Source organism: Sardina pilchardus, chromosome 17, assembly GCF_963854185.1.
Source record: "Sardina pilchardus chromosome 17, fSarPil1.1, whole genome shotgun sequence".
NCBI lineage: Eukaryota > Metazoa > Chordata > Actinopteri > Clupeiformes > Clupeidae > Sardina > Sardina pilchardus.
The window spans coordinates 21,092,888-21,105,387 of NC_085010.1; the positions used below are offsets into that span (position 1 = coordinate 21,092,888).

A 12,500-nucleotide genomic window follows, 5' to 3' on the forward strand; every position below is an offset into this window, starting at 1 on the left:
GTGTGTGTGTGTGTGCGTGCAGTGCACGCGTGTGCACATGTGCGTACATGGGTGTGTGTGTGTATGTGTGTGTGTGTGTGTGTGTGTGTGAATATGCGCATAAGTCCTGCCCAGTCACCTGAAAGCATGCAGACTAGACAGCTGCTGCCCCGTGATGAGGACGAGGACGAGCGAGCGATTGCTGGAGACGGAGACGGCTGGTTGACCTTTCCCTCATCGCTCCAGCGCCTCGCCTCTCTCTCTCTCTCTCTCTCTCCCTCTCTCTCTCACACACACACACACACACACTCACCGGCCTATTCACCCCACCTCGCTTCTCTGGGCCGCATGGAGCGCCAGGAGAGCCAGTTACTGTAGCTGGACAAGCACTGACCAGGTGGCACACACACACGTCCAGCGCACTGATCTATAAAGAATAACTGGATAGCCGCATCTACGTCATAAACCTGAAGCCTCAGTGCGGTGGCCATATTGGGACCACTTGCCAGTCGAATGCATAGACAGTATAAAAGACAGCAAAAGAATGTTGCCGTTCTGCAACAATGGAACTGGAACATCGCGCCGCCATATTGGGACCACTCGGGATAGTTCTACTGGCTTCAATCAGTGGGTTTACATGCACAGAAAAATAAAGTAGAGAGTAAAGGGCCGTTCACACCAAGAACAATAACGATAACGATAACTATAACCATAACGATAAAAGCGTCCACACTGGCCAACGATAAGAAAAGTCTCTCCTTATGTTAATGAATGTGATTGCTAGAATATTATGGGTTCTGATAGGCTGTTAGCTTTTTATCGTTCTCAAAATCTCTCTGAAAGTGATCAACAACGACATCGTTCTTCATGTCGTTATCGTTATAGTTTATGTGTGAACGTTGTCATTCATATTAATGAGAGCGATATTTGTTTATAGTTGTCGTTATCGTTATCGGTGTGAACGGGTATTCAGTATTCAGTATTCAGAATTCTAGAATATCCCAGTTTACATGCCAATAAACAATGGCAATCAATCAATCAATCAGAGCATCTCCTCCTCCACTACAGAGTGCACTGTGCAGTGTGCATAGTGCATAGTGAATATGAAATGGTGAGTTGCGAATGATTGTCAACTACATAATATAGTAAATGGGTGGCTGTCTCAAACACAGGAACAGTTTCACCGCTTTACTGACAAACAACTGGGCGTACAGACAGAGTGTCTCTGTAATGCTGCAAGAGGAGGACAAAATGCCTAGGCAAGGTGCTCTGAGAGTAGTGGGGCTGAATGCCGTGCATATTCTCCCCCAGTCCAAGTCCAACCCGGAGAGTGTGTGTGGGGGGGGGGACACGAGCGCCATCGATGCTGTTGTGAAGAGTATCAGTGAGTGCACAGACAGCTGATGAAGCACAACAGGCAGCTGGGCAAGGCTGGCAGAGCCCGCGATTGGCACCAATGCTGGCACGGCATGACTCAGCCAGCTGCGAGACGCGCCGCACACAACACACGCGCCCCGCCAACTCGGAGTGCCCACTAAACTCTGCCAGCCTGCAGCGGGTATGATTATAGCCATGCCTTACCATGATCCAATCAGAAAGCATAATCACAATGGGTTTTATTGCCAAGGAGGTTTGCAGTGTGGGCCAAGGGATTTTTCTTAGTCACTGGCTGACAAGCAAGTTCAATGTTCTGCATAGTGTATTATGTAAATGATCTCAGCCCAGAATCACAATCTGTACAGCCCTGAACACATAGAAGCATACTGGATGCCTGCAGGTAGATTTTTAATGACCAAAATTGCAGGCACAGATCTTAGCTTACAAAAAGTACACTGGAGGCATTTTTTGTACAGTCCCTAAAATAGAGTGAATATATACAAAAAGTTCTCCCCTATTGAATTGTAAGTTGGTCCATGCCCCCGGTTTTCTCCCAGTGACTGCAGATACTGTATCAACAAGTCTTATTCTGTGCTGAAGGCCATTCAAGAAAACTTTCTCTATTATGCTCTCTCTCTCTCTCTCTCTCTCTCTCTCTCTCTCTCTCTCTCTTGCTTTCTTGCTCTCTCTATCTCTTGCTTTCTCTTTTCTTTTCCCCCCCTCGCCTTACAAGTCTGACATTAAAATCGATATGGTTGCTCATATCTCCAAATACATCGATGAGAAACAACATGCATCTTTTGGGAAATAATCCCCGTTTTTTTTCCCCCTCCTCCGCGATACAATCAGTGCCACTGCTCCACTCCATTTGTAAGCAATATGCTATGTCCCATACTAATGGATTATAATAGCGTCCCCCCCCCTCCTCCTCCTCCTCCTCCTCCTCCTCCCCCTCCTCCCTGTCTCCTTTGTGGATGGGAGTGGATGGGGCTCCCGCATGTAGCGTCAGTGTTGTTTATGGGCAGGAGCAGGCATTGATGTATTGGCCTCGCTTCTCTTTTAGCCTCCTCTTCGCCGAGAGCATCCATCACCAGAGCAGCCATGCACGCAGGGATGGCAGATAACTTTGGATAAAGTCGTAACGTTTCGGTAATGCCCTATCCCTCTCGCGTTGCCTCCATACCCCCCCCCCCCCACCCCCCCATATCCCATCCCAACCCCCCCACACAACCCTCCTTCCTCTTTCTTGCTCCTCTTCCTCCTCCTCTGTCTCTTTCAGGGACCATTGTGCTTGGGGTGGGAACTGAGGCTGAGCTGAAATGACGGAGGCAATAATGTCATATGTCCAGTTAATTACCCTCGCTGCTAGCCATTGTTTATGATGATGGCCTTCATCCTGTCGAGTTATGCTAATGGTAGTGTGTGTGAGTGTGTGTGTGTGTGTGTGTGTGTGTGTGTGTGTGTGTGTGTGTGTGTGTGTGTGTGTGTGTGTGTGTGTTTTCATTTTTGTGCGTGTGTGGTTGCATTTCTCTGTGTGTGCGTGTGTATGTGTATGTATGTGTATGTGTGTGATTGTGAGTGTATGTATGTGTTTCTGTCTGTGTACTGGTTTGTGTGTGTGTGTGTGTGTGTGTGTGTGTGTGTGTGTGTGTGTGTGTGTGTGTGTGTGTGTGTGTGCGAGTGTGTGAGTGGTGTGTGTGTGTGTGTGTGCATTAGGGACGGAGAGCTGGAGACATTAACCGCCGCGTTGCTTACTCTGTCAGAAAAGCACACAACAGAAAGCCTGTCAGCCTTTATAGCTCACACAATCACTTACCAATTACAGGTCGGCTGAATGGACTATATTTAACAGAGAGAGCGCGTCTGTACTAATCAGGCCCTGCAGATAGGGCCAGCCTGTGACTGTTGGTTGGTTTGTCCACTAATGGCAATCTATTAGCGCTTCCGCGACTGTAGCCCATTAATTCCATAGAGGCCATCTGGCTGCCAGTCTCTAACACCTGCAAAAGGACATTTTTGTGTCGTGCAGGTGATCACCGAGTGATATGAGTGTAAAATCGCTGGCACACTGTCGTAGAGTTACTCTCCCGCTCTGTACGAGTCGAAATCATAGAGAGTCACAATGTTCTCGTGAGGGGGGGGGGGACTAAAATCTGTTAAATCAACAGGAATCGTACAATCTTTCGGTATTTTCTGGTTGCTTTCTCTCCTCCTGTGCAGGCGTCTGCAGTGATGATCAAATGTATGCTTTCGCCTCGGCGCGAGTTGGTCCGTTGTACGGAAGCCTGACGATCGTTTACTCAAGTGCAGATAAAAGAGTCTGAGAATGAGAAATGAGTTTGTTGTGTGTGTGTGTGTGTGTGTGTGTGTGTGTCTGTGTGTGTGTGTGTGTGTGTGTGAGCTGTAGACAGCTGAGTTTCAACGTGTGAGTGGTGTGTGTGTGTGCATTAGTTGGAGAGTGGGAAGTGGGATGTTGGAGTTTAGACCAGGGGTTATTGAGGTCCCTGACGGATCTCAGAGGAAGGAGGAACAAAATAAAAAAACAAAACAAGATTTGGGGATTGCTATCCCCGTCCTGCTCGGCTGATTTCAGAGCAAAACACAGACAGCACACCACAGAGGAAAACAGGAGAGAGAGCGTAATGAGAGAGAGAGAGAGAGAGAGAGAGAGAGAGAGAGAGAGAGAGAGCAGCAAAAAAAGGGTGGGCAGATAGATAGATGAAGAGAGAGAGAGAGAGAGAGAGAGGCAGGCTGAAAGAGACAGACAGACAGACAGACAGAAACAGACAAACGGACAAGTGGCCTATTGATTGGCTGCAGCGTTACCTCCAGAGCCTTCAGTCTGTCCAGAAGTGTCCGGGTCTCATCTTTGGCCTCGTCCCCCTCCTCGTCCCCCGCCGCATCTTTCTCGGTCTCCGATTGGCCGCTCTTGGCCGGCTGCTCTTCCGCCGCCTGACACGCCCGCTTCTCCTCGGAGAGCTCGTGCTTCTCCATCTCCTTCGAGAGCTTGTCCTGAAGCGAGGGATAGAGAGGGAAACAAATAAAGAGAGAGAGAGAGAGGGGGGGGGAGAAGATATAGATAGGGAAGGAGAGAAATATACAGATAGATAGCATGGGAGAGAAAGGAGAAGAGAAAGAGAGAGAAAGATAGATAGAGGGAGGAGGGGGTACAGACAGATTAGGGAGAAAATGGGGTGCAGAGGAGAGACATGAAAAGAAACGAGGGAGGGAGGGAGGTTAGAGAAATGAAGTGGGAGAAGGAATGACAGAGTGAGAGAAGCCAAGGGAGTGAGGGGCACGAGGGTGTGGGGGGGGGAGATAGAGAGAAGAAGAGAGACGTGGAGGGAGAGAATGAACGATAGAGAAAGTGTGACAAACGGAGGGAGAGAAGAAGTGAAACAAGAAGTAGGACAAAAAAAGAACAGGGGAAAAGAGAGAAGTCAGTGTCAGCATGACAGAACTGTGGCAGATATATCCCATGATGCTCTGGGCCACCGATGCCGCTCACTGCGTGACCTTGAAAGGCCCTCTAGGCTTTCTGGAGGTGACAGCAGCTGCTGCAGTGGCGGCCGACTCATAAACATTAACCAAAGACAATAGAGTGATGCAAACAGATATCCATGCATCTCTTGAGAATTATCGCGCACGCACTCACACACACACACACACACACACACACACACACACACATACCTGACACTGATAAGACTAATTAGGCTCTCAGACTCTGCTGGTGAAAGTGTCGGGCGGAGTGAGGAGAGGAGAAGGGATGGGGAGAGAACGCAGCGAGACTGAGACGGCCACAGTGGGGAATATCAAATGCTATCTCCCTTCATTATTAGAGTGCATGAAAAATGCACTCTACTGTTATTCCACTTATTAGAGTGCATGAAAAATGCACTCTATTGTTATTCCACTTATTCTTATTAAACTTCTTCTTCTAACGCTTTTTGTGCGTTTAATGCGGCTTCAACGGTTTAACTTTGAAACTTCATTCAAACTGTGTTGCGTAGATCTCACTTAGGTGACTTCAGCTATATATTGTTTAACTTTGAAACTTTTATACTTTTTAAACTATTTAATTAAAACTATCAAAATTTCCCCATAGACTTAACATTGTGATTATGACATCACAATTCGATTAGAATCCTATGCCAGAACTCTCTCTCCCAGGCTTTTAGAATCCTATGCCAGAACTCTCAGGCTTCTAGAATCCTACTGTATGCCAGAACTCTCTCTCTCTCAGGCTGGCTCTAATAAGACTACAGATCCTGCTCAACTGTTCCCTGTGCCCACTATCAAATCGTTCAACCATTTAAACTAGGCTACTCAACTATTTAACTGTTCAGCCATTTTAACTGTCAGTTGTCATCAACTGTTTAAACTACTCAACTATTTAACTGTTTGGCTATTCAAACTGTCAGTTTTCATCAACTATGACTCCCTCCAACTGTTTCTACTGCCTGAAACTAAATTCACTATTAATTAATTCAACTATTTAAACTACTCAACTAAACTACTCAACTTTTTAACTGTTTGGCTATTCCAACTGTCCGTTTTCATCAACTATGACTCCCTCCAACTGTTTCTACTGCCTGAAACTAAATTCACTATTAATTAATTAAACTATTTAAACTACTCAACTAAACTACTCAACTATTTAACTGTTTGGCTATTCCAACTGTCAGTTTGCATCAACGATGACTCCTTCCAACTGTTTCTACTGCCTGAAACTGTTTCAAAATAAAAGTCCTCACTAAAATAATTCACTATTAATTAAGTCAACTATTTAAACTGCTCAACTATTAACTGCTCAACTATTAAGTGTTTGGCTATTCCAACTGTCAGTTTGCATCAACTATGACTCCCTCCAACTGTTTCTACTGCCTGAAACTGTTTCAAAATAAAAGTCCTCACTCAAATAATTCACTATTAATTAATTCAACTATTTAAACTATTCAACTATTTAACTGTTCAGCCATTCTAACTGTCAGTTGTCATCAACTATGACTCCCTCCAACTGTTTCTACTGCCTGAAACTGTTTCTTAGTGAAAGTCCTTACTACAATTATTCACAATTAAAGAAGTAAACATTTAAACTGCTCAATTAATCAACTGTTCAGCCATTTTAACTGCCAGTTGTCTTATGACTCCCACCACCTATTTCCTCTGCCCACAACTGTTTCAAAATAAGTCATTAGTGTCATAATTCCATATTTAATAATGTAACTATTTAAACTATGCAACTATTTAACTCTTTAGCCATTCCGAATTACAGTTGTCATCAGCTATGTATCCCACCAACAGTTTCCTCTGCCCACAACTGTTTCAAAATAAAAGTCCTCACACAATAATTCTCTATTAAATAGCTCAACTATTTGAACTACTCAACTGTTTAACTTGTTGCTCATTCCAACTGTTAATTGTCATCAACTATGACTCCCCTCAACCTTTTCTCTACTTTACCTCTATCTTTGTCACAATTTTCATGCACTCGTAATTCCCTGGAATTGCTTTCTCTAGTTCTTATTATAGTTCTTATTCTTCTTCTAACGCTTTTTGTGCGTTTAATGCGGCTTCAACGGTTTAACTTTGAAACTTCATTCAAACTGTGTCGCGTAGATCTTACTTAGGTGACTGGAGACATGTATTTTTCAACTTTGTAACTTTTATACTTTTTAAACTATTTAATTAAAACTATCAAAATTTCCCCATAGACTTAACATTATGATTATGACATCACCGATTAGAATCCTATGCCAGAACTCTCTCTCCCAGGCTTTTAGAATCCTATCCCAGAACTCTAAGGCTTCTAGAATCCTACTGTATGCCAGAACTCTCTCTCTCAGGCTTTTAAGCATAAAGTCTGGCTCTAATAAGACTACAGATCCTATTCAACTGTTCCCTGTGCCCAAAACTGTTTCAAAATAAAAATCCTCACTACCATAATTCACTATCAAATCATTCAACCATTTAAACTACTCAACTATTTAACTGTTCAGCCATTTTAACTGTCAGTTGTCATCAACTATTTAAACTACTCAACTATTTATACTCAACTATTTAACTGTTTGGCTATTCCAACTCTCCGTTTTCATCAACTATGACTCCCTCCAACTGTTTCTACTGCCTGAAACTAAGTTCACTATTAATTAATTCAACTATTTAAACTACTCAACTATTTAACTGTTTGGCTATTCCAACTGTCAGTTTGCATCAACTATGACTCCCTCCAACTGTTTCTACTGCCTGAAACTAAATTCACTATTAATTCATTCAACTATTTAAACTACTCAACTATTTAACTGTTTGGCTATTCCAACTTTCCGTTTTCATCAACTATGACTCCCTCCAACTGTTTCTACTGCCTGAAACTGTTTCAAAATAAAAGTCTTCACTAAAATAATTCACTATTAATTTATTCAACTATTTAAACTACTCATCTATTTAAACTGCTCAACTATTAAGTGTTTGGCTATTCCAACTGTCCGTTTACATCAACTATGATTCCCTCCAACGGTTTTTACTGCCTGAAACTTTTCAAAATAAAAGTCCTCACTCAAATAATTCACTATTAATTAATTCAACTATTTAAACTGTTCAACTATTTAACTTTTCATCCATTTTAACTGTCAGCTGTCATCAACTATGACTCCCTCCAACTGTTTCTACTGCCTGAAACTGTTTCATAATGAAAGTCCTTACTACAATTATTCACAATTAAAGAATTAAACATTTAAACTGCTCAATTAATCAACTGTTCAGCCATTTTAACTGCCAGTTGTCTTCAACTATGACTCCCACCACCTATTTCCTCTGCCCACAACTGTTTCAAAATAAGTCATCAGTGTCCTAATTCCGTATTTAATAATGTAACTATTTAAACTATGCAACTATTTAACTCTTTTAGCCATTCCGAATTACAGTTGTCATCAGCTATGTATCCCACCAACAGTTTCCTCTGCCCACAACTGTTTCAAAATAAAAGTCCTCACACAATAATTCTCTATTAAATAGCTCAACTATTTGAACTACTCAACTGTTTAACTTTTTGCTCATTCCAACTGTTAATTGTCATCAACTATGACTCCCCTCAACCTTTTCTCTACTTCACCTCTATCTTTGTCACAATTTTCATGCACTCGTAATTCCCTGGAATTGCTTTCTCTAGTTCTATTTGTCCCTGCGAGAGGGAGCCGGAAAAAGGGGAGGCGAAAAAAATTGAGTTGTGCTTCAATCAGAACGCTCACAGGGGGCCAAGTGTGTGTGTGTGTGTGTGTGCGCACGCGCGTGTGTGTTTGTGTGTGTGTGTGTGTGTGTGTGTGTGTGCGTGTGTGTGTGTGACAGTGTGTGTGTGTCAATGTGGGTGGTTGTGAGCTTAGCATAGGTGTTTGTTTGCAAAGTTCTATCGCATACAGTATATTACCCAACTACAAAAAATTGCCATTCTAATCATGGTAGCATTATCCTATATCACTGTTTCAGTCTGCTCAAGTGCTACGACGGATTCACAAGGTAGCAAAATGAGGCAGGAGGCATTCCAAATGCTAACAGTCCCCCAGCACATTTGACATTTTGCAGTGGCAAGAGGAACAGTGAGATCTGGCCTGCATAACAACCTCCAATTAGCCTTTTTAGCACCGAATTAGCATTCCCTCAAAGCCTCTGGTATCTAGCCAGTGGAGCGGGACCATCTTCTGTACGTGTACCACCTGGACAGACTATAGTCAGGGCCATCGTTGATTCATTTATTGAATTATTTATTTATTTAGTTGGTAAATTAGTTAGTTAGTTATGATCCCCCGGTCCTATGCTCCCCACACTTAGTATTTTTTTTTTTTTTTAAAGGGTCCTTTGTTCTCCCTGCTTTTCCCAAATAAATATGCATGTAATGTGACCGGGGAACATAGGACTCTTTTGGGGGAAAACGGGGAACACAGGACCTGGGGTACATAGGGGATGAACCCCATACAAGCAGTACTTGTATGAGAGAAAAGTTCGCCTGCTATTATCCCAGCGTCTATATGAGGGCTTGGCTCCATCCACTGATGCTACAAGACATTAATAGTGGGGTCGGATGCATGTGTAATTTTTCTCAGTCATTTCAAATTCGTGTTAAAGTTTGATTTTCACTTCTAAGTTGAAGTTTAGGGTCTACAGAAAAATTTGAGTCCGAGTGTCAAACACACAGATTAAAAATGGCCTCTAGGGGGCGCTGCAAAATATATAAACTGCTACAATTTTTGTTTAGATGAACCAAATGTAACAAATGAGGTATGTATGGATTCAGAATTAAAAGGAGAAACAGGTATGCCAAGCATTTGGTGACCAGATAAAAATAAATACACTTTTAGCCCAAAATATTACATGGACACAAGCAAAATTATGCTTTTTTAAAGATAAAGTCTGAAAATGTCCTCACAGTTGCTAAGGAATTTTACTTTTTAATGTTATTTCACAAGTCAAGACTGTGTGGTGATTAAACTGAAATTGAAATGCTCCTCACTCTTCTATTCTATGTAGTAACAGCCATAAACTTTCTATGTATGGATTTAGGATCAGGAGTCTCAACTTTTTTCAGTCAATCAATCAATCAATCAATCAATCAATCAATCAATCAATCAATCATTCAAGCCATCATTTTATTCACAAGAAATTTTCACAAAAGAACTTTATATCTGGAAGAAAGTAAATCAATAACAATAAGAAGAAAAACAATATTTTTTCTGGCATTCAAAAAATGAACAGAAGACCATAGGGCTAACATTTATTCTGAGAACTTCACTCTACAATGATAACTATAATTTACTTCTTTGATTTATTCTATGTCAGTCTTAGAAGTTCTGACATGTGCACTTGCACAGATGTGTGCACTTTCACTTCGCCTTCATGCACTTGCACCGAGAACTGGCAGGTCGACTTGTACAAGTACTTGTACCACCACACTTCACATCTAGTTGGAATACGTCTTTGGCAAGTGGTAGCGTAGTCCAAATGGGAAGAAGTTTGTTGTCCTCTTCTTTCCACCCATGGTCAGTGGGGTTGTAGTCAGGCATTATTGACCTAAATGAATGAATACATAAATGCATTTTTTTTTTTGTGATTATATAGTACTCAAATCCATACAGGTGCATACTTACATGTGGGCTGTTGTCCACATGCTTGCTTGGAAGACACTCCTTTTGAGATGTAGATCCAAAGCATCCATTGTTGGGGGGATTCTTTCAACATCCCTCGTCTTCTGTGAGAATAGCCTCATTCGAAGAAGATCAACATAATTTTCCTCATTTGATTCACTGGAGTACAGCCTACAGACAAAGTTTACTGCAACTTCTTTCAGCCTTGGAGAGGTTTGGAATGGAGTCTCAACGATGGTTGCGAACTCCTCTGTCAAGTGTGGAACTTCATGCATCAATTTGCAGCAGGATTGCTTACCCCTGAACTTGAAAGAAGATGTGCTGTCTGATCCCGTGAATGCGTGGAAGAGAGCCATGGCTTTACATGTTTCTGTGCCCAGTTTTGTGGCTAGAGTGTTCAGGGAGATCATTCTTGATGTCTTTCCAGTTTTGAAGCAGATCCAGATTTCTTCAGTTGCATTCAAAGCCTTGAGATGATGGAAATTACTCAGCAGGATTACAACATCTGTGTCTCCAGTATAGACCATCCCAACTGATGCTGTTTGGAGGGCATGGAGAAGATGCACTAGGACACGAGTGTCAGCTTCCTCGTGGTTGCAGCGATCCATTGGAAGGCTGTTTCCAACATGGTCATCAAGAATGATCTCCCTGAACACTCTCGCCACAAAACTGGGCACAGAAACATGTAAAGCCATGGCTCTCTTCCACGCATTCACGGGATCAGACAGCACATCTTCTTTCAAGTTCAGGGGTAAGCAATCCTGCTGCAAATTGATGCACGAAGTTCCACACTTGACAGAGGAGTTCGCAACCATCGTTGAGACTCCATTCCAAACCTCTCCAAGGCTGAAAGAAGTTGCAGTAAACTTTGTCTGTAGGCTGTACTCCAGTGAATCAAATGAGGAAAATGATGTTGATCTTCTTCGAATGAGGCTATTCTCACAGAAGACGAGGGATGTTGAAAGAATCCCCCCCAACAATGGATGCTTTGGATCTACATCTCAAAAGGAGTGTCTTCCAAGCAAGCATGTGGACAACAGCCCACATGTAAGTATGCACCTGTATGGATTTGAGTACTATATAATCACAAAAAAAACATGCATTTATGTATTCATTCATTTAGGTCAATAATGCCTGACAACAACCCCACTGACCATGGGTGGAAAGAAGAGGACAGCAAACTTCTTCCCATTTGGACTACGCTACCACTTGCCAAAGACATATTCCAACTAGATGTGAAGTGTGGTGGTACAAGTACTTGTACAAGTCGACCTGCCAGTTCTCGGTGCAAGTGCATGAAGGCGAAGTTAAAGTGCACACGTCTGTGCAAGTGCACATGTCAGAACTTCTAAGACTGACATAGAATAAATCAAAGAAGTAAATTATAGTTATCATTGTAGAGTGAAGTTCTCAGAATAAATGTTAGCCCTATGGTCTTCTGTTCATTTTTTGAAAGCCAGAAAAAATATTGTTTATCTTATTGTTATTGATTTACTCTCTTCCAGATATAAAGTTCTTTTGTGAAAATTTCTTGTGAATAAAATGATGGCTTGATGGCTTGATTGATTGATTGACTGATTGACTGAAAAAAGTTGAGACTCCTGATCCTAAATCCATACATAGAAAGTTTATGGCTGTACTACATTTTGCGGCGCCCCCTAGGGCATAGAATAGAAGAGTGAGGAGCATTTCAATTTCAGTTTAATCACCACACAGTCTTGACTTGTGAAATAACATTAAAAAGTAAAATTCCTTAGCAACTGTGAGGACATTTTCAGACTTTATCTTTAAAAAAGCATAATTTTGCTTGTGTCCATGTAATATTTTGGGCTAAACGTGTATTTATTTTAATCTGGTCACCAAATGCTTGGTATACCTGTTTCTCCTTTTAATTCTGAATCCATACATACCTCATTTGTTAAAATTGGAAAATCTAATCAAAAATTGTAGCAGTTTATATATTTTGCGGCGCCCCCTAGAGGCCATTGTTAATCTGTGTGTTTGACA

The 12,500-nt window shown here is 42.0% G+C and overlaps 1 protein-coding gene across 2 annotated transcripts in view; it reads right to left on the bottom strand.

Annotated features, from left to right (window-relative positions):
- The window catches only part of LOC134061973 (nck-associated protein 5-like), a 199,693-nt gene that overhangs the window by 64,112 nt on the left and 123,081 nt on the right, over nucleotides 1-12,500 (bottom strand). For both annotated transcript variants that reach the window (XM_062517829.1, XM_062517830.1), the window contains one exon: nucleotides 4,183-4,368. In XM_062517829.1, the coding sequence (XP_062373813.1) occupies nucleotides 4,183-4,368 (186 nt within the window). The remainder of the gene's footprint in view (nucleotides 1-4,182; nucleotides 4,369-12,500) is intronic.